We start from the raw sequence: 18,850 nt of genomic DNA on the forward strand, positions 1-18,850 counted from the left end.
GGCTTCTGGGATAAGAACTCACTACTTGACAAAAACTGCTGAGAACACTGGAAAATAGTATGACAGAAAGTAGGCATGGACCAACATCTTACACCATATACCAAGATAAGGCCAAAATGGATACACACTTTAGACATAAAGGTTGATACTAGAAACAAATTAGGAGAGCAAGGAATAGTTTACCTGTCAGATCTATCGAGAACAAATGAATTTATGACCACATAAGAGATAAAGAACATTATGAAATGCAAAGTGGATCATTTTGCTGACATTAAATTAAAAAGTTTTTGCACAAACAAAGCCAATACACCCAAAATTAGAAGGGAAACAGGAAGCTGGGAAACAATTTTTACAGTCAATGTCTCTGACAAAGGTCTCATGTCTAAAATATATAGAGAAGTGAGTCAAATTTATAAAAATACAAGTCATTCCTCAATTGATAAATGGTCAAAAGATATAGACTGGAAGTTTTCAGATGAAGAAATTAAAGATATCTACAATCATATGAAAAAATGTTCTAAATCACTATTGATTAGAGAAATACACATTAAAACAACTCTGACATACCACCTCACACCTATCAGATTGGCTAACATGACAAAACAGGAAAATTATAAATGTTAGGGAAGAGATGGAAAAATTGGAAGATTTTCTTTCTCTTTTTTTGGATTTTGTTGGTAGAACTGTGAACTGATTCAACCATTCTGGAGAGCAATTTGTACTGTGCACAAAAGACTACAAAACTGTGCAGACTTTTTGTCAGCAATACTACTACTAGATCTATATCCCAAAGAGATCATTAAAATGGGAAAGGACCCACATGTTTAAAAATATTCATAGCAGTTTTTTTTTTCTGGTGGCAAAGAATTGGAAACTGAGGGGAGGCCCATCAGTTGGGGAATGGCTGAACAAGTTGTGGTATATGAATGTAATGGAATACTATTGTGCTATAAGAAATGAGGAGCAGGCAGACTTCAGAGAGGCCTGGAACAACTTATATGAACTGATGCAGAGTGAAATGAGCAGAACCAGGAGAACACCGTACACAGTAGCAGCCACCCTGTGCCATGACTGACCTTGACAGACGTGGCTCTTCTTAGCAATGCAAGGTTCTAAGTCAATTCCAAAAGACTGATAATAGAAAATGCTATCCACATCCAGAGAAAGAACTGCGGAGTCTGAAAGCAGATTGAAGCATATTATCTTCTCTTTTTTTGTTTCTGTTTTTTATTTCTTATGGTTTTTCCCTTTTGTTCTGATTCTTCTTTCATAACATGAATAATGTGAGAATATGCTTAATATGATCGTGCATGTATAACCTACATCAGGTTGCATGCTGTCTTGGGAGAAAATCCACAACTCAAAATCTTATAAAAATGAATGTTGGAAACTAAAAATAAATTAATTTATTAAAAAATAATTAACAACTTTAGCAAAGTTGCAGGATACAAAATAAACCTACATAAACTATCAGCATTTCTATATTTTACCAACAATGTCCTGCAACAAGAGATAAAAATGAACTTCCATTTAAAATAACTGTAGACAATATAAAATACTTGGGAGTCTACCTGCCAAGACAAACCCAGGAACTATATGAACACCATCATGAAACATTTTTCACACACATAAAACCAGATCTAAACAGCTGAAAAAAATATTAATTGCTCAAGGATAGGTTGAACCAATAAAATTAAAATGACAATTCTACCTAAATTAATCTATTTATTCAGTGCCATACCAATCAAACTATCAAAAAATTATCTTATAGAATCAGAAAAAAAATAATAATAAAGAACAAACAAAACTCAAGGATATCAAAGGAATCAATGAAAAAAATGCGAAAGAAACTGGTCTAGACATAGCAGATCTCAAACTGTGTTATAAAGTATTAATTACCAAAACAGTCTGGTACTGCCTAAGAAACAGAATGATAGATCAATGGAATGGATTACAATTCAGTAAAAGACCACAGTAATCCAGCACATGATAAGCCCCTAGTTGTTCAGAGGAAGAAATCAAGCCTGACACCTTATATCACTGGGAGGGAATAAGCCACAAAGATTCAGAAGCCCAGGCCTGAGCAAGACTGATGACAGGGGAAACTCCCAGATGTCATTTCATCGATCAAGAATGTTGGCTTTGGGCAGAAAGACAAACGTTAAGACAGGGATCTGTTCTCCAGTGACTTGCCTCAGCTAAAACAAAATTCACCCTCAACAAATATTAGCCTATCTAAGTATTAACTGATTCACTGAAGCCAGCCTTCCACTGCGTGAGGCAGGGGGATATAGATACACAGAAAGAAAGAAACGATCCACGAGCTTATATTCCCATAGGGACAACAAATAAATATGGAGATACTAGAAATAATACCTAGAAAGGCTGTCCCAGGATGTGTCTGTAATTAATAATGATAATAATCCTGGAGTGTCTCCTCTGAGCGACCTCCCCAAGGAGCAGCCAAAATCCTTAAGTTCAAGGGTGAAGCCTTATGGGTTTATGGTTCATGTCTGGATCCATGTTTGCATACATGAACTTGGCTCCAAGGCTCTGGATTGGCTCTGATTTCACCGTTATGTCTAGCTTCCAAAGGAGATGCTCCTTCCACCCACGCACACTGACAACGACTCTTCAATTTACTGTCTCACTTCCTACCTGAAGCACTTCGTGGTTACGTGATCTGCCTACATTGTACAGCCAGGATGTGCCAACGGCAGACTTTACACCCAAGTCCTCATGCCAAGGCTGGCTGTATCCATTCTGCCAACAGGTACAGATAAGAGTTTAGAAAAGGAGCTTCTTATTTCACATTTCAATATATAAATATTTCTTCCTCTTCCACTCCACTGCTGATTCTTGGGCTCAAATGAGATAGATAATATTTGTTGAGAGAGGGGAGTGAGAGAGAGAGAAAGAGAGCTAAGTTAGCACAGAGTCTGGCACACAGTAGGCACTATATAAATCTTATTCCCTTCCCTTTCCTTCCTTTCTTTGCAGAGGGGAATAGAGGAGGGAGAGTTCACAAGTGTGGAATACTGAATATGTCAGATTTTAAAATCCTGTGTGATAAGGGATAGCTCTCTGAAAGGAAATCTCGGAGATGAAAAACCAAAGATATCAATTAAAAAATCTATATGAAATATGTTGATTAGTACCTATTCTGAATACAGACCAGGTACAAAAAAGCAGAATATCTTTGGGGATACAGGGCCATGTATTAAGATTATACTTCACTTCAGGAAGAAACAACACAATATTCTAGAAAGAAGAGATGAAATGAGAACTTATTAAACAGCTACTGTGCTCAGAGTACCGTGTTGATGCCTCAAGGGCCTCAGTAGCTTAGCAGGGACTGAGACATCAACCATTATAATTAATTATAATTCACATTATTACATGGCCTATTATACTAAGAAGTTACAAAACAAAGTGCTTGCTATGTGGGTCTGAGGGGGAAAATCATTAGCCAACTAGGAGTATCGAGGAAGGCTTCATAGAGAAGATGGCATTTGAATTGAGGCTTTAAAGAACAGGCAGGAATTCAAAAGCTGAAGGGAGGAGGGGGATGCCGAGCATGGGGGACAGCGTAAAGAAAAGCACAAGCACAGGACAGTGCAGCAGGTGTATATTTATGGGGCAGGAAACAGTCCAGTTTGGCTGGAGAAAAGCCTAAAATTAAGATGGCATTCCACTGAGGAAGCCTTGAATCCTCTGCCTTGTACAAAGTAGGTAACAGGCAACTGCTGAAGATTTCTGAACAAGAGTCTATAATAGGAATAGATTTATGCCTTAGGTTTTGTCAGTTTGTTTTTTCATCTGCGGGATTTGGACTGAGGTCAGCCAATCAGCAATCAATCAACAAGCATATTAATTGTCACTAAGCAGCAAGGGCTTCGATAAGGTTTGGGGCCAGTGAGACAAAAATGAATTAGTCCCTGCCCTTAAAAAGTTCACACTCTGTTGGTCCCTTCCAATTCTAAATCTATGATCTCTTTGAATTAAAAGATAAATATGACAGTAACTTGAAAGATGGTTTAGGAGGAGAGAATTCCTGCAAGGTTTTCTCCTTGTGATTCAGTAATCAGAAGGTCTGAGTTCCACTGCCTAGCCACAGATGTGTGCAAGGCTCCCCAAGTCTCAGTTTTCTTATCTTTAAAATAGGATAACAGTCCCTGCCCTGGTGTGGTAAGGATAAAATAGTAAAGTGTGTGTGAGAGTAGTTTAAATGCTGTACAAGTACAAAATATTATTACACCAATTCTTTGGGGTAGAAATTTCCTGGGACAGCAGTATGAGCACTTGGTGTAAAATGAAGGGCTCCCTCCCCCATGGGTTATCAGTTCTAGCCTCTACACTTCAAAAGCATGGGCTACTTGGCTGGGGGGGGGGGGGGGGGCAGAGTGAAAAAGGACTGGAAATGGGGTCTATGGATGTCAGTCTGAGAAATCCATGGAAGGAAATACAGAGAGAGCAAGAAATAAGAACAGAGAACATTTTAAAAGGGAAAGATAAATCACTATCAAGAGTCAGAGGACAAAGGAGCTGACAGAAATGAGTATGACAGAAAACCTAAGTGAAAACTCAGGACAGCGCAGGGAAAGCTGGCACCAAAAAGGATGAGGGGGTTCCAGCAAAAGCTGTGGTTCCCCAGGGCTCACTCAGTAACATTTCCACCCCAAACCTTAATCCACTCAACCTCAAGCCACTCTACCCCAATCCCTAATTCTGAAAAAGAAAAGACAACTTTTTTTTAAACTCACAGTCTTAGGGATTCTGTTTGAAAGCAAGAAGCAAAAATGTCCTTGGCTCTTAGGTTAAGCCAGACTTTTCTAGGACCTGGCATTTTGTCCAGTTCTGGGTCCCTCAAGTCACTAAAACAAACTTTAGGGAAGACAGGGAGAGATACTGGCATGCAGGCTTCCCTGTATACATTTTAACACCCAACTGGGGCTACCAAGTCCCACTGGTCAGATCCATGACACGTGTGTGTTTGTCCTTCATTGCCGAAGAAGACCACGCCATCAGAGAAATGATGACATGACTTGTACTTGACTTTGTTTTGAGTGAGGGAGGGCTGTGCAGGTCACCAGCCTCACTTCTCCTCCAGAGCCATCTGACTCCAGTGACCAGATATTCATCAGGATGACTGGAGATGACCCAGGATGAGGCAGTTGGGGTTAAGCGACTTGCCCAAGGTCACACAGCTAAGCACTTAGCACCATGCAGGGTGCAGAGGAGGTGCTTCATAAATGCTAGTTTCTTTCCAAAAGGTTTCCAGAGCATGAAGACTACGTGAACAAGAACAGACATTCATATGGTCACTTAAGGTTTGCAAAGCGATTTATACACAAATGAATGAATGAAGAAAGCACTTATTAAGCGCACAAGGGGCAGCTAGGCAGTGAAGTGGACAGAAGGCCAGGCTTGTCTTCCTGAGGTCAAATTTGGCCTCAGAGACTCCTAGCTGGGTGACCCTGGGCAAGTCACTTATCCCTGTTTGCCTCAGTTCTTTCATCTGTAAAATGGGCTGGAGAAGGAAATGGCAAACCACTCCAGTGTCTTTGCCAAGAAAGCCCCAAATAGGACAACAACGAACACACAACAAAACGTGGGATGGTCTCAGTTCTCAAGGGACTCTTATTCTAATTGGGAGAAGCACCACACAAAAGAAAGTTGGACTGCGGGGTGGATGGCCAGTCCCAGAAGTACTCAGGGTGCGGATGGGAAAATCCATCAAGGGTTTTTAGGTTTCATTTTTACGTCATATGATGATGCTGAGGATCCAGAGGGCGCAGAGGCAGAATGGATGGTAAGGAAGGCCTTAGGAGGCAGTGGCTAAGAACACAGCAAGCCTTGGTTACTCTCCATCTCACCAAAACAGAGTTGGTCACTCCCATGTTATCCACCCCAATCACATCAACAGTCAGACAGCCAAGAAGGGTTCTGGGCAACCTCGGGAAGGTATGGGGGAAAGGGAACAGAAAAGAGGAGAGTGTTCCCAAGAGTGCTGGGTCTAGGAGGTCTTCGCACTGTCCAGATGCTCCTGATAGAGTCTGGGCAATTACAATACCAGTTCAGTAATGAGGAAATTGAGGCTTAGGGAGGTGAGGTAATTTGCCAGCAGAATCATAAGCAGGATGTGAACTCAGTTTTCTTCTGACTCTAAGTCCACTGCTCCTTCTTCTATATCAAGAGCCAAACCTCCTGTGCCTCTTCTCCCCATCATCATCTTCATCATCACAGCTAACATTTGGATAGCAACTACTATGTGCCAAGCATTGCACTAAACACTCTGGGAGGTGGAGGCTATTATTACCCCTATTTTGCAGATGAGGAAACTGAGGCAGACAGAGGTTAAATGGCTTGCCCAGGGTCACACAACCAGTAACTGTCAGAGGCCAGATTTAAACTCAGGCCTCCTAGACTCCAGGCCAGGTGTATAGTACTAACCAGAGTACTAACTAGTTACTCTAAAAGAGTTTCATCCATGTTGGAGCTTCAAGGCAGGGTATGCATATGAACCAACAAGCATTTATTAAGTGCCTGCTATGTGGCTGAACTGTGTTAGGCACTGAGGATAAAAAGACAGGAAGGAAGTGATCCTTGACCTTTAAAGAGCTTACATTCTCTATCAGGGAACAATACATAATATATGAGGAAATTAAAAGCATGTACAAAATAATGGGGATTGGGAGTCTGATAGGTGGCCTCCTACAGGAGATGACCCTTGAGTTGTGGTCTGGATGAAGGTGGGGATGCTAAGAGGCAAAGGTGAGGAAGGAGTCTATTCCAGACACAGAGGACAGGAAGGGCATGGGAGTGGGAGAAAGAACATCTTGGAGAAGGAATAGTTGCAAGTAAACCAGTCTGATCAGAACACAGAAGGTATGAACGGAAGTAATGTGTAATAAGCCTGCAAAGGAGGGATGGAAAGAGTTTTAAATGCCTCCTAAGAGGCAAAAAATAGGGAGTCACTGGACATTTCTGAACAGGAGCATGACAGGCTCAGACCTGGCTTCAGGCTGGACTATCACCTCAGAAGCTATATGGAAGAAGGCTTGGAGATGAGTAAACAAGCAGATGAGGGGTGAGGGCCTAAAGCTGCGGGCAGCCAAGAGAGTAGAGAGAAGAGAACACTTGCTAGAGAAGCTGGGGAGGTAGAATCAGCAAGACTTTTTGATGAGTGAGGAGTCAAGCAGATGCCCTCAACAGAAATAAGGAAATTAGGAGGAAGGTTTAAGGACAAAGAATGAGTTTTGTTTCAAATGTGTCAAGTTTGAAAGGGATGGGGCCCCTTTTACCATTATTAGAAACTCCATTGTTAGGAGGGAGCAGAGTAGAAAGACACACATACACTAGCTCTTCATCAATAGCCCATAAAATACCTATAAAAAAAGACTCTCAACAAATTCTAGAGCAGGAGAAGCCACAGAACAACGGAGTGGAGGAGATTTCCAGCCCAGGGTGACCTAAAAGGCCAATGGGAAAGGTCTGTTGCACTAGACATGGATCGGAGCCCAGCCCAGCCTTGGCCTTGAGGCAGGGTCCAGGACAGGAGCAGGCCTAGGGGTGGAATCCCCAGCAGCAGTAGCAGCAGTTTGCAGATCATTCAACCCACAGGTGCCAAAGGTCAGTGAGAGGGTTTTTTTCAGCTGACTGAGAAGGAAGCAGGGTTTTCCCATAGTTCTGGCCTCAGGTGGCGGGTGGCAGAGATGCAAAGCAACAGCAGCCTGCATCCATTGTTGGACAGTAAAACCCCTGGGGGAACTGAGCAGCTGATACTTACCTCAGTCCTGTATGGTGGCCCTGCCCCCACCTAAAGCCCCTGGGGGAATTGAGCAGATTATCTGAATCTCAGCCCCCAGTGCTGGCTTGGTAGAACTGGAGGCCAGGTGGTTGTGGAGAGGAAACTACTACTCAGATTCTGGGCACAAAAGTTTCTGGTAGCTCCCAGACCAGTGTACAGGCTTGATTGTGCCACCTTGGAGGAACTGAGATATTACAGATTCCCAGAGTATACCTTACTCTTGACAAAGGACCCAAAAGTCAAGTAACTGGTTGGGAAAAATGCCCAAAAAAGGGAAAAAAAATAAGACTATAGAAGGTTACTTTCTTGGTGAACAGATATCTTCTCTCATCCTTACAGATGAGGAAGAACAATGCTTACCATCAGGAAAAGACATAAAAGTCAAGGCTTCTGTATCCCAAACATCCAAAATAAATATTCAATGGTCTCAGGCCATGGAAGAGCTCAAAAAGGATTTTGAAAATCAAGTAAGAAAGGTGGAGGAAAAACTGGGAAGAGAAATGAGAGAGATGCAAGAAAAGAATGAAAAGCAGGTCAACACCTTGCTAAAGGAGACCCAAAAAAATGCTGAAGAAAATAACACCTTTAAAAATAGGCTAACTCAATTGGCAAAATAGGTTCAAAAAGCCAATGAGGAGAAGAATGCTTTAAAAAGCAGAATTAGCCAAATGGAAAAGGAGGTTCAAAAGCTCACTGAAGAAAATAGTTCTTTAAAAATCAGAATGGAACAGATGGAGGCTAATGACTTTATGAGAAACCAAGAAATTACAAAGCAAAACCAAACGAATGAAAAAAATGGAAGATAATGTGAAATATTTCATTGCAAAAACAACTGACCTGGAAAATAGATCCAGGAGAGACAATTTAAAAATTATGGGACTACCTGAAACAGGACAAAGGACAGAAATGCAGAGTATGGGGCTTGGCCTTGTTCTGCTCCATACTTCCTAACAGCTTTCTCATCTTCATCAGCAACCAGATTCTGCTTTACATCCCAGCTCCCCACCCAAGCCATCTTGCTCCCTCTGCCCTCCCAAATCATTCTACTAGGACCAGTCCCTTCTGGACCAGACCTCCAGAAATCATGCTCATGGGTCTCTGAAGGAGTGGATAAATTCAGCTTTGAAACTCCTACCTTGAGGCTGATCTAGCTTGATTGATGGGTAAATGCAAACTCCTGTGGCCCACAACATCTAGCCAACTGAGACCAGACCACAAATTACATCCCATAAAGCTGTATACCCTTGCCTTCCAGCTTGTCACCTGCCTACCTCCTTGGGCCACAAATCAACATTACCATTGTTTCTGGAAAGGACATGTCACCCACCGTGACTCCCCAGACCAAAACCCCCTTCCCTGGCCACCATTTCTCTACATTTCCCCACATTTAAAGATGGGGTCCTTGAGGTCAGGGACTATCTCTCTTCTGTAACTGTATTCACTCAATCAATAAGCATTTATTAAGCACTTATTATGTGCCAGGGTGCTAAGGCAAAGGATGGTCCCTGCCCTTGAGAAACTCACACCCTAATGGAAGAGACAATATGCAAAAAACTATGTACAAACCAAATACAAGATAATCAACAGAGGGAAGGCACTAGAATTAAGGGGAAATCGGGAAAGGTTTCCTGTGGAAGGTAGAATTCTGCTGCTGTTGCTGAGTGTTTATCGTTCTCAAGAGGATCATGACATCAGAGAGGTGATACCGTGACATGCAAGTGAACTGAATTTAAGTGTAGGAGAGCTGGGCAAGATCAAGACAACTGGAGAAGGCCCAGGATGCAGTGGGGGACCTTGGGCTTTTCAAGCTAAAGTTTTACAGGCCTCAGTAGAATTTTAGCTGGGTCTTGAAGGAAGCTAGGAGGAAGATATGAGGAGGGAAAGCATTCCACTTAGTACAATGCTTAATGAATGCTTATCAGATCTCACTTCTTTCCCTTCTTTCCCCCTTCTATTCTTCTTCCCTCAAACCAAACGGCAAAGGAAAGCCTCATGATATAGACCATAGTGCATTGGTTTCAGCATGGAGCTATTTTCTCTTTGAGGAACCCCAGGCATTTTCTTCCCATGCAATTGCACAAATATTTGACTACCTCCCATGTAGGAAGCAGGTTCTATATTGGATACAGGGATCAGTAAAATAGAGTCCTTGCCTTCAAAGCGCTTACCATCTAATAATCTAATACTGAGATTTAAGAAAATCTATAAATCTAGACAGCATATAAAGTACAATAACTGTAAAAGAGCTGTAAAATGCTATGATAGTTCAGAAGTCACATGTCATTAGGAGAAACAAAAAGGCTTCATGAGGAGGGCACTTGGAATGTGCCAGACTCCAAGAGGCAGAAGCTACAGACACTGGAGGGGCTGGCAGGCTCAGTGTACACTGCAGTGGGCTTGGAAAGGTGGCTTGGGGCCATGCTGTGGAAAACCTTGAATGCCAGAATGAGATGCTACTGAAACTTCTTTTTAACAGGATATTAATAACATGGGTCAAATCCCATACTCAATAAACTTGATTGGCTCCCTATTATCTGCAGGATCAAATAATAAAATCTGACGTTTAAAACTCTTCATAACGTGACCTCCTCCCATTCTTCCCCAGCTGTAGGGTGCAGTCACACTGGCCTACAGGCTGTTCCACTCCATCTCCCATCTTTGCACTGGTTGCCCCCCAAGCCTGGAATGTTCACTCCTCATTTCTGCCTCTGGCTGTCTTCAAGATCAAACCCTGTTTTTCATAAGGGCCCTTCCCCAGTCCAACAGTCCCTTCCCTCAGCTGGTACTTTCATATACTCTCAATAGTGTCAGGTGTGTCCGTCCATCTGTCCTTCCATCCATCCTTCCGCCCTTCCTTCCTTGTCTTCCCAAAACCTTAAACCCAGTGCACTCTGAAGCCCATAGGTTGGACAACAGGTCCCTGCCCAAGCTCCACTTAACGACTGGCTTACAGTGATTATCAATGGTAACGGTTTTCTCTTTCCCTCCCAGTTTGACTTAGTTTTTTTTCTTTTGCTCATTAAAAGGGCCATACCCTGACTACTTCTTAAAGAGGCCTGTCCACTCAATGGGTGTTACCTCATTTTAAGGGAGTAGGTGAAAAGTCTCCGAGGGCCTCCTGGGTCATCTCCAGTCATCCTGATGAATAGCTGGTCAGTGGACCCAGATGGCTCTGGAGGAGAAGTGAGGCTGGGGACCTGCACAGCCCTTCCCCGCTCAGATCAAAGTCAAGCGCAAGTGATGTCATCACTTCTCTGACGTCATGGTCTTCTTCAGCTCGCCAACAGTCATTCACAAGCTGCGGCCCATCAGAATGGGGCTCTTTCCTCACATCCCCAGCCTGGCACATGCCAATGGCTAATACAGGACTGCTGATTAGCTAATCAAGCTCTGGGTCACTTTATAAGCAGGAAAATGTCCTGACAGCACCAAACCGATACTACACCCTTCTAACAGGAACTGTTTAAGTTCTATTAAGTAAGCAAGGAAGGAAATGTTGGGAAGGAGGAAAGAAGGAAGGGGGAAAGGATTGTGGAGAGAGGGGCATGCTGGGGGATGAGGAAAGGGGAGAGGAGGGAGAAGAAAGTGGGAGGAAGAGGAGGAAGAGGAAAGCGATGGGGAAGGAAGAGGGGAAGGGAGAAGAGGGAGGAAACAGAAGGAGAAGGGAGCAGAGGAGGGAGATGGGAGAGGGAAAAGTAGGAGGGGGGATGTGGGAGAGGGAAAAGAGGGAGGGGGGAGGGGAGGAGGAGGAGGAAAAGGGAGAGGGGAGAGGGAGGGGGGAGATGGAGGGGGAGGGGGAGGCGGAAGGGAGAGAAGAGAGAGGGAGAGGAAAAGGGGAAGGGAGGGGGAGATGGTGGGGGAGGGGGAGATGGCAGGGGAGGGGGAGATGGCAGGGGAGGGGGAGGGGGAGGCAGAAGAGCGAGAGGGGAGAGGAGGGGGAGGGGGAGGCGGAAGAGGGAGAAAAGAGGGAGGGGGAGATGGTGGGGGAGGGGGAGGCGGAAGAACGAGAGGGGAGAGGAGGGGGAGGGGGAGGCGGAAGAGGGAGAAAAGAGGGAGGGGGGAGATGGAGGGGGAGGGGGAGGGGGAGGCGGAAGGGAGAGAAGAGAGGGAGGGGGAGATGGCAGGGGAGGGGGAAATGGCAGGGGAGGGGGAGGGGGAGGCGGAAGAGCGAGAGGGGAGAGGAGGGGGAGGGGGAGGCGGAAGAGGGAGAAAAGAGGGAGGGGGGAGATGGAGGGGGAGGGGGAGGCGGAAGGGAGAGAAGAGAGGGAGGGGGAGATGGCAGGGGAGGGGGAAATGGCAGGGGAGGGGGAGGGGGAGGCGGAAGAGCGAGAGGGGAGAGGAGGGGGAGGGGGAGGCGGAAGAGGGAGAAAAGAGAGAGGGGGGAGATGGAGGGGGAGGGGGAGGCGGAAGGGAGAGAAGAGAGGGAGGGGGAGATAGCAGGGGAGGGGGAGGGGGAGGCGGAAGAGCGAGAGGGGAGAGGAGGGGGAGGCGGAAGAAGGGGAGGGGGCAGGGCGAAGGGAGAAGTTCCCATAGGCCCATGGCCCGCGGCCCCCCCGAAGCACAGAGGCTCCCCGACCACGGAGGGGGCCCGGTACCGCCCAGGAGGCGCCCAGACCGTTGGCCCGGGCAGGGGACTGTAGGCTAGGAAATGCTTGCAGGCCTCGGTCCCGAGAGCAGCCAGGGCGCTGCTCCTCCACCCGGGGCAGCTCCAGCTTCTGCTGTTGCTGTTGCTGCCGCCGCCGCCGCTACCACAGCCCGCAGACTCTCACCTCCTTGTCGGCCGCCTTCTCCCCGACTCCCAGGAGCGCGTACAGGTCCATTTGCAACAACTCCTTGGTCACCGCCATGGTCCCGACCCCTGAAACCGGCGTCTGTCTCCGGGAACTACAAATCCCAGAAGCCTAAGCGCGGGCCCGCGCTAGGGAGTCCTCACGTCCAGCCGACCCTGCGTTCACTGTTTAGGTTGGAGGCGCTTTGCCCCCTGGGAATTGAAGTTTTTTTGGAGCCCTCCGAAGGACTCCGCTCGAGAAAAAGAACTACCCTTCCCAGCAAGCATCGCTCTAGACCCAGGTGGACGGAGCCCGGTCTATCCAAAGGCCTCCTGGGCTATTAAAGGGTGGGGGCCCCCCCGAAGCCGATGGTAGTAAGGACGAGATCGCTGCTCCCATCTCCCTCGAAGGTTTGGCTGCGGAGGCGCAGTGTCCTGACGGCCCCAGGAAGCTGTCTGTCTGTCCTGCCCTGGAGATGGAGGGCAGGTGCTATGGTTGCGCGGTCAAGTTCACCCTGTTCCGAAAGGAGGCAAGTCTAGTTCTCCCTGGAATGTGGGGGCGATGCACCTCCCCTTGTAACCATCGCCCCGCCCCCTGCCCCGCCCCCGCCCGTCACCCCCTCTTCTCCCCCTCCCTCGCTGCCCACCTTTCCCCGCTGGGTCCCCGCTCCGGAACTCCCCTGCCCCGCGGCTCCCATCCCGCAGGCTGGCTGTATGTGTCCTCTCCTTTCCGGCCTGCCCTTTTGAGTCACCTGTCCCCATGGCTTTCCATGCCACCAGGGCCAAGTGGACCCAGCTGCTAAGGATCCCTTGGGTGCCCCCGGGGCGTGTGGTCCTGGGCATGGTACCCAGCTCGCTTCCTGGGCTGTAAGAAGAAGGAAATGCTTCCACGTGTGAGGAACCACACCGATAGACTGGGAGGATGGCGACCCGTCCTCGTGCCACCCTCTGTGCCAGGGGCAGATTGAAATGGGGCACCCCGCCCCGTCATCACCCTCTCTCCAGAAGAAGCCCGAGCGTCTGCCACATCTCTGGGGGCAGAAGAGGGCGAGAACGATGTGCCAGGAAGGAACCTGGGAGAGGATTTTCTTTTCTCCGGTCCGCTGAGCGTGCCCCTGGCTCCATCTCCCCACCTCTGGAAGTGGTTTCCCACTGTTTCCCTCCTCAGAATGTCATATGTTCTTCATCCTGAGAGATCCCTGCGGGAAAAGTGCCCCAGGAGGACCAGATGGAGTGTAAGTGTGCGTTTTCTTGCATCTTGTTTTTGTGTAGTGTGGTTGTAAGAACTGTGGTCGAGCCTTCTGTTCCAACTGCCTCTCCTTCAGTGCCGCCGTACCCCGCTTTGGGAACACCCAGCAAAAGGTCTGCAAGCCTTGCCATGAGGCGCTGACCAGGTGAGTAGTATGGATGATCAAGCTAGACACAAGAGCAGCCTCTGGTAGGGGGACTGGATCATAAATTTGTGAATGTGGAAGAGGCCAGCGGAAAGGTCATTAAATAGGATGCTTCTACAGTTCCACTTACCTATATATGTTCCTAAGTCTGTAATATAAGGATCTACTGCAGTGAGGCAAAATGTATGCTGGAGGAGCGCTAACTGGTATGGTGGCAGTGCCCAAAGGAATGACTCCTTATGACTCTGAACTTTCTTCCTGCAGAGGGCCTTCGGAAGCCAGTGTCTCCAAGTGGTCACCACCTGAAAACTACAAGAAGTGAGTGTTGGAGGGGTAAGGATGGAGATGGGCATGGAGACAGGGAATCTACCTCATGCTGAGGTATAGAGTCACAGAGACTCTCTGTGGAGACTATCTTGTGACCCAAAGGAATATAGAATGTTGGGAAAAGGTCCCCGCTTTCCAGGCTGCCTGGCCCAATATCCTACCCTATGATACCTGTCGTAATATAGAACTTTCACTAATTTATGCACGTTCAGTCCTGGCCTCTCTGCTACAGTCTCTTGCTGGGTTAGATCTGGGGAATACATAAGGGCTTGCAACTAGAATCTCCCTTGAGGGGACAACTTTTCTACCCAAGGCACCCCTTTCTAATCTAGACTTTGGAATTTCCTATTGATAACTGGAGAAGTCTTTTTCTTACCTACCTCTTCCCCTTACTTTGAGAAATCCAGAAAGTAGGCTCTGCTTTTCCATCCCTTTGCCTGTACCAACTACTGGTTCCAGTGACCCTTGCTTTTCAGTATCCTTCTCCATTTTGTCCCCCCAATAGGCGTGTTGCTGCATTGGAAGCCAAACAGAAGTTCATTGCTCCCCAGGGCGTGGTTCGGCCACAGGGACTGTCTCAAGAAGACCAAGTCATTGTCAAGCGACTTGAAAAACTCCGCCAAGAAACCAAGCCTAGTGAGTGGGATTGGGAATGGGTCCAGCTGAAAGCTGATGCAGTGGAAAGAGCATCGGATGTGGAGTCATCAAATTCAGAACCCATGTCTTTCACTTACTCTCTGTTTGACTTTGGGCAAAGCACTTAACCTCTTGGGGCCCCAGTTTCCTCACCTGTAAAATAAGAGGGTTGGACTAGTTAACGTCTAAAGTCTCTTCTTGCTCTAAGTCTATGATGCTGTAAACTCCAAATCACTTCAATGGGAAGGGGAAGCCTCAACATCTAAGGGCGTGTGTATAGAGAAGTGGGCACTAAAAATCCTGGAGTAATTCTAGGACCTGACTGGTAGCTTTTCTGTGTGTGCTACAGAAGTGGTACCTTCCCAGGCAGAGATCGAAGCCAGGCTGGCTGCTCTTCGGAATGAACCTCGAGGCCCCATCCCTTCCACTGAGGACATGGAGGATCGACTAGCTGTGCTGCAGGGCAGGCTCCCCCCATCGCAGGCTCCTCAGCCAGTAAGAGCTGTAGCCCACCACGTGTGGACCTTTGGCCTACCCAGCTGAACAAAGTTGGTTGTCTGAGTTCTAGTGTCTCTGTTGAACCTTATTACCCTGGATGGTGCATCTGCTTCTAGATAGGGTACCCCATCATCCCCCACCTCTCTGCACTCTATGCCTTTTCGGGAGCTCTTCCTGACTGGGGTTCTCTCCACTGATCCAGGTCCACCAACTTCCTGACACCAGGACACAGGCCCAGCAGGCAGAAGATCTCTTGATACAATTAGCAGCTGAAGTAGCAATTGATGAAAGCTGTAATCAAGAAACTCCACCTCCAAGTAAATCTCTCCCTATCCCCTGTGCCTGTCTGTTCCCTCAGGGATGATTTACCATCACCTCCTGACAAGGGAAGATGAGACCAGCCTTGTCCCCAGTCCTTAGCTCCCTCTTCCAACTTTAACCCCATCTATGGTTTCTTTCAGGCGTCTCTCAGCAAAATGACCTTAATCGGGACAGCCCAAGAGGCTGGAATATTGGCCCTGATGAATTGGCCCACCAGCAGCTGGAAGGAGAGAAGGGCAGGCTCCTAGCGGAGGCAGCAGCTGAGCTCAGGGAGGAGAACACGCGGCAGGAGAGGATCCTGGCCCTTGCCAAGCGGCTTGCTGTGCTTCGGGGCTTGGACCCTGAAGGAGGTAGGGAAAGGGGCTGGGAAGCATCAGGATTTGGCCCACAGGGCCAGGGGCTGCTCCTGTCCCATCATGCCTGATGCAGGGGCCCAACTACACCCTCTATCAAGAATGAACAAGTCCTACTTTGGAGTCAGCAAAGCTGCAGTGCCCCCCAGAGCAGGAGACTGACCAACACCTGCCCCCTACAGGTGGATATGAGGCTCAGATGGGGCGGGCAAGCAAAGGGGCCCAGCTTCCATCTTCCCTATGTCCCGCACTTTCCCTAAAGCCTAATGTTGAGAGAACTTATCTGAGCAAATGCTCAGGAGGAATGCCATATCTCTCGCTCGTCAGTCCCTAAGGCTGGTCTGACTTCAACAGCCTAGCAGGATGTGCTCCAGGCATTAAAGAAACTGCTGTTCCAGGACAGGCTCAGTGTCCTTGTAACCTCTTTCTCCACCAACATCCCAGGCTGCCAGAGTGACATTATTAAATCAGTCTGGCCATGTCACCTCCTCCCCAGCCACCCCCATTCAAATTCCAGTGGCTTCCTGACGTCCAGAATCAAATAGAAGATTCTTGCTAGGCTTATTCTGACCTTTTTGGGCATTCTCCATGAGCTCTAAGGTCTAACCACCCCGGCCTCCGGGCTCCTCCTCACATGTGACTCCCCATCTTCTGGGGCTTTGCATTTCAGTCCACTTAGGATGCTCCCCTCCCTCACATCCGCTGCCTGGCCTCAGTGCCCCTGCTGTGAGAGGCCCTCCCCGGTCTTCGCCCATCTCCCACCTCTCTTCTGAGGATTCCCTCTCCTTTACGCTCTGGCTTGTGTGCGCACAGTTGTTTGCATGTTGTCTCTCCCATTAGCCTATGAGTTTGAAGGCAGTTCAGTGCAGTACCTGGCACATGGCGATGAATAAATGCTTATTGACCTAAACCTAACAGAGCTGGGCAGGGAGGTTGATGTGCTCCCAAGAGACATCTTCTCAGTGTTAATTTCCTCCTTCCCTTGCCTTTAGTGACCTTGCAGAATTATCACTTCCCTGACAGTGATGAGGATGAAGAGGAGGCCATCCAGCGAATCCTTCAGCAGGTAAGGCTGTTCTGAACCATACCTTGAGACCTAACCTGTCTCCTGTTTCTCCCTCACTGGGTCATTTCCCCACTGCCTGCCATGCCCTTCCCCTCAGAATGCACATGTGCATGCTTTCCCAGGGCTTGGGGTGGTTGCTGTCTGGGCCCTGCCCCTTTAGTTGAACACTTGCTCCCATGCAACCCCCATTCTGCTTTGTGTTCCCCGATGACTGTGGGGAAGCAGCAGCCAGAGTGGGAGAGGAAAGTGAAACCAGGCAAGGGGTGGGGACAGCTTGGGTGGGGATTGAATGGAAAAGGTTGCAGGGAGACTGACTGAAAGAGAAGTGTAGAGAAGAGGCTGCTCCTGGAACCCTCCTCTCTCTTCCTGTTTGTAGCTTACAGAGGAGGCTGCCCTAGATGAGACAAGTGGCTTCAACATCCCTGCAAAGCAGGCGCCTCCAGCCCAGGCCCAGCCAAAGCCTAAGGTGAGACACCTTGGGCACTAGCCCTCAAGTGTGGTACAAGGGTCGTGGGGTTCTGACTTTGAGTCCTGGTGAGTCTTCTGCTGGTAAAGCTGTATGACCTTGAGCAAATCATTTAATTTATTTGGGACTCAGTTTCCTTATTTGTAAAATGAGGGCCTCTAAGGTCCCTTCAGGCTCAAAGCCTACGATCCTATTCATCTTTGTTAGTGCACTTTGTTCCCATCACAACAGCGCCCTGGGGGGAGAGTAACCCTCTACTTGTCGGCCCTCCCTTTCTCTTCAGGCTCTGGCTGTGGCCCCCAGGGCTGAATCGGAGATGGCAGAGGAACTGCCTTGGTGCTGCATTTGCAATGAAGATGCCACTATACGCTGCCATGGCTGTGATGGCGACCTCTACTGCTCACGCTGCTTCCGGTGGGGAAAGGGGACCCTGTGCTGGGGCTGCCAGAGGCATTTGGGAGTGCACAGGGAGGGGAGTTGGGTGCCCAGGGAGTGGGTACACACACACACACACACCACACACACACGTATGCACACATGCAGACATGTGCCCACTTCCACTGAATTAGTACTACTGACCATTGCCCCTTTTGCCTGCAGGGAAGGCCATGATGCCTTTGAACGGAAAGAGCACAGGACATCTGTCTACCGTGCACCCTGCAGGGGACGAAAGCACTAACCCCTTTGGGACTTTGCTGGAGTTGGTCCTGCCGGAAAGGCAACCCTGTAGTTAGTTCCCTTGAGATGCTGGGGAAGGGGCCTAAGTGTAATGGTTCCTAGTTCTGCCTACATCTCAGAGGATGCTCCTCATGGGTGCTACTCAGAGGGTGGAGCTGATCCAGGAGGAAGCCCTCCTCTCAGCCTTTGGCTTCCCAAGGAGAAGGCAGGATCCTCTTTCCTAAGATGGTGACTCAGCAAGGGGAAGGGCCTGGGAGTCTTGGGAAGGATGCACCCCAAGTCAGAACCACTGATGGATGGAAGGTCATCTGAGCATTTTGATTCTTACTGTATTAATATTATCAGTCTTAAAACCTGGCTCAAAAAGTTGTTCTCCCTCCTGGTCCACTGGAAAATACACAGTACCTCATTAGCCTCCAATAAAATGTGTCAACTCTCCAAAGCTTGTGTCCTCTCTCTTCCATAAGGCCACAGGAGACATGAGATGAAGAATTAGGAGCAGGCCAGGGGCTACTTCTGGACCTTGTAGGCCA

At 48.0% G+C, this 18,850-nt stretch overlaps 2 protein-coding genes across 5 annotated transcripts in view; one reads left to right on the forward strand and one right to left on the reverse strand.

Moving 5' to 3' along the window:
* Positions 1-12,710, reverse strand: part of DNAJC17 (DnaJ heat shock protein family (Hsp40) member C17) — a 36,286-nt gene extending 23,576 nt beyond the window's left edge. For both annotated transcript variants that reach the window (XR_011970774.1, XM_072625420.1), the window contains exon 1: positions 12,580-12,710. Coding sequence is in view for 1 of the 2 variants with exons in the window: in XM_072625420.1 (XP_072481521.1) it covers positions 12,580-12,657 (78 nt within the window). In the remaining variant the exon portion in view is untranslated. The remainder of the gene's footprint in view (positions 1-12,579) is intronic.
* A 274-nt stretch (positions 12,711-12,984) lies between these two features.
* On the forward strand, positions 12,985-18,759 carry ZFYVE19 (zinc finger FYVE-type containing 19). Of its 3 annotated transcripts, none has more exons than XM_072625417.1 (11): positions 12,985-13,108; positions 13,851-13,972; positions 14,237-14,290; positions 14,805-14,935; positions 15,285-15,430; positions 15,636-15,750; positions 15,895-16,104; positions 17,100-17,173; positions 17,550-17,639; positions 17,923-18,053; positions 18,240-18,759. In XM_072625417.1, the coding sequence occupies exons 1-11, from the start codon at positions 13,055-13,057 to the stop codon at positions 18,316-18,318; spliced, it is 1,206 nt and encodes a 401-aa protein (XP_072481518.1). In that variant the 5' UTR covers positions 12,985-13,054; the 3' UTR covers positions 18,319-18,759. The 3 variants fall into 3 exon arrangements, with proteins under 3 accessions (XP_072481518.1, XP_072481519.1, XP_072481520.1); XM_072625418.1 differs by lacking the exon at positions 12,985-13,108 and adding an exon at positions 13,631-13,813 and having other exon boundaries at positions 13,904-13,972; XM_072625419.1 differs by lacking the exons at positions 12,985-13,108; positions 13,851-13,972 and adding an exon at positions 13,631-13,813.
* The last annotated feature ends 91 nt before the right edge of the window (positions 18,760-18,850 follow it).

The sequence above is a fragment of the Notamacropus eugenii genome, chromosome 7 (genome assembly GCF_028372415.1).
Source record: "Notamacropus eugenii isolate mMacEug1 chromosome 7, mMacEug1.pri_v2, whole genome shotgun sequence".
In the NCBI taxonomy this organism is placed as follows: Eukaryota; Metazoa; Chordata; class Mammalia; order Diprotodontia; family Macropodidae; genus Notamacropus; species Notamacropus eugenii.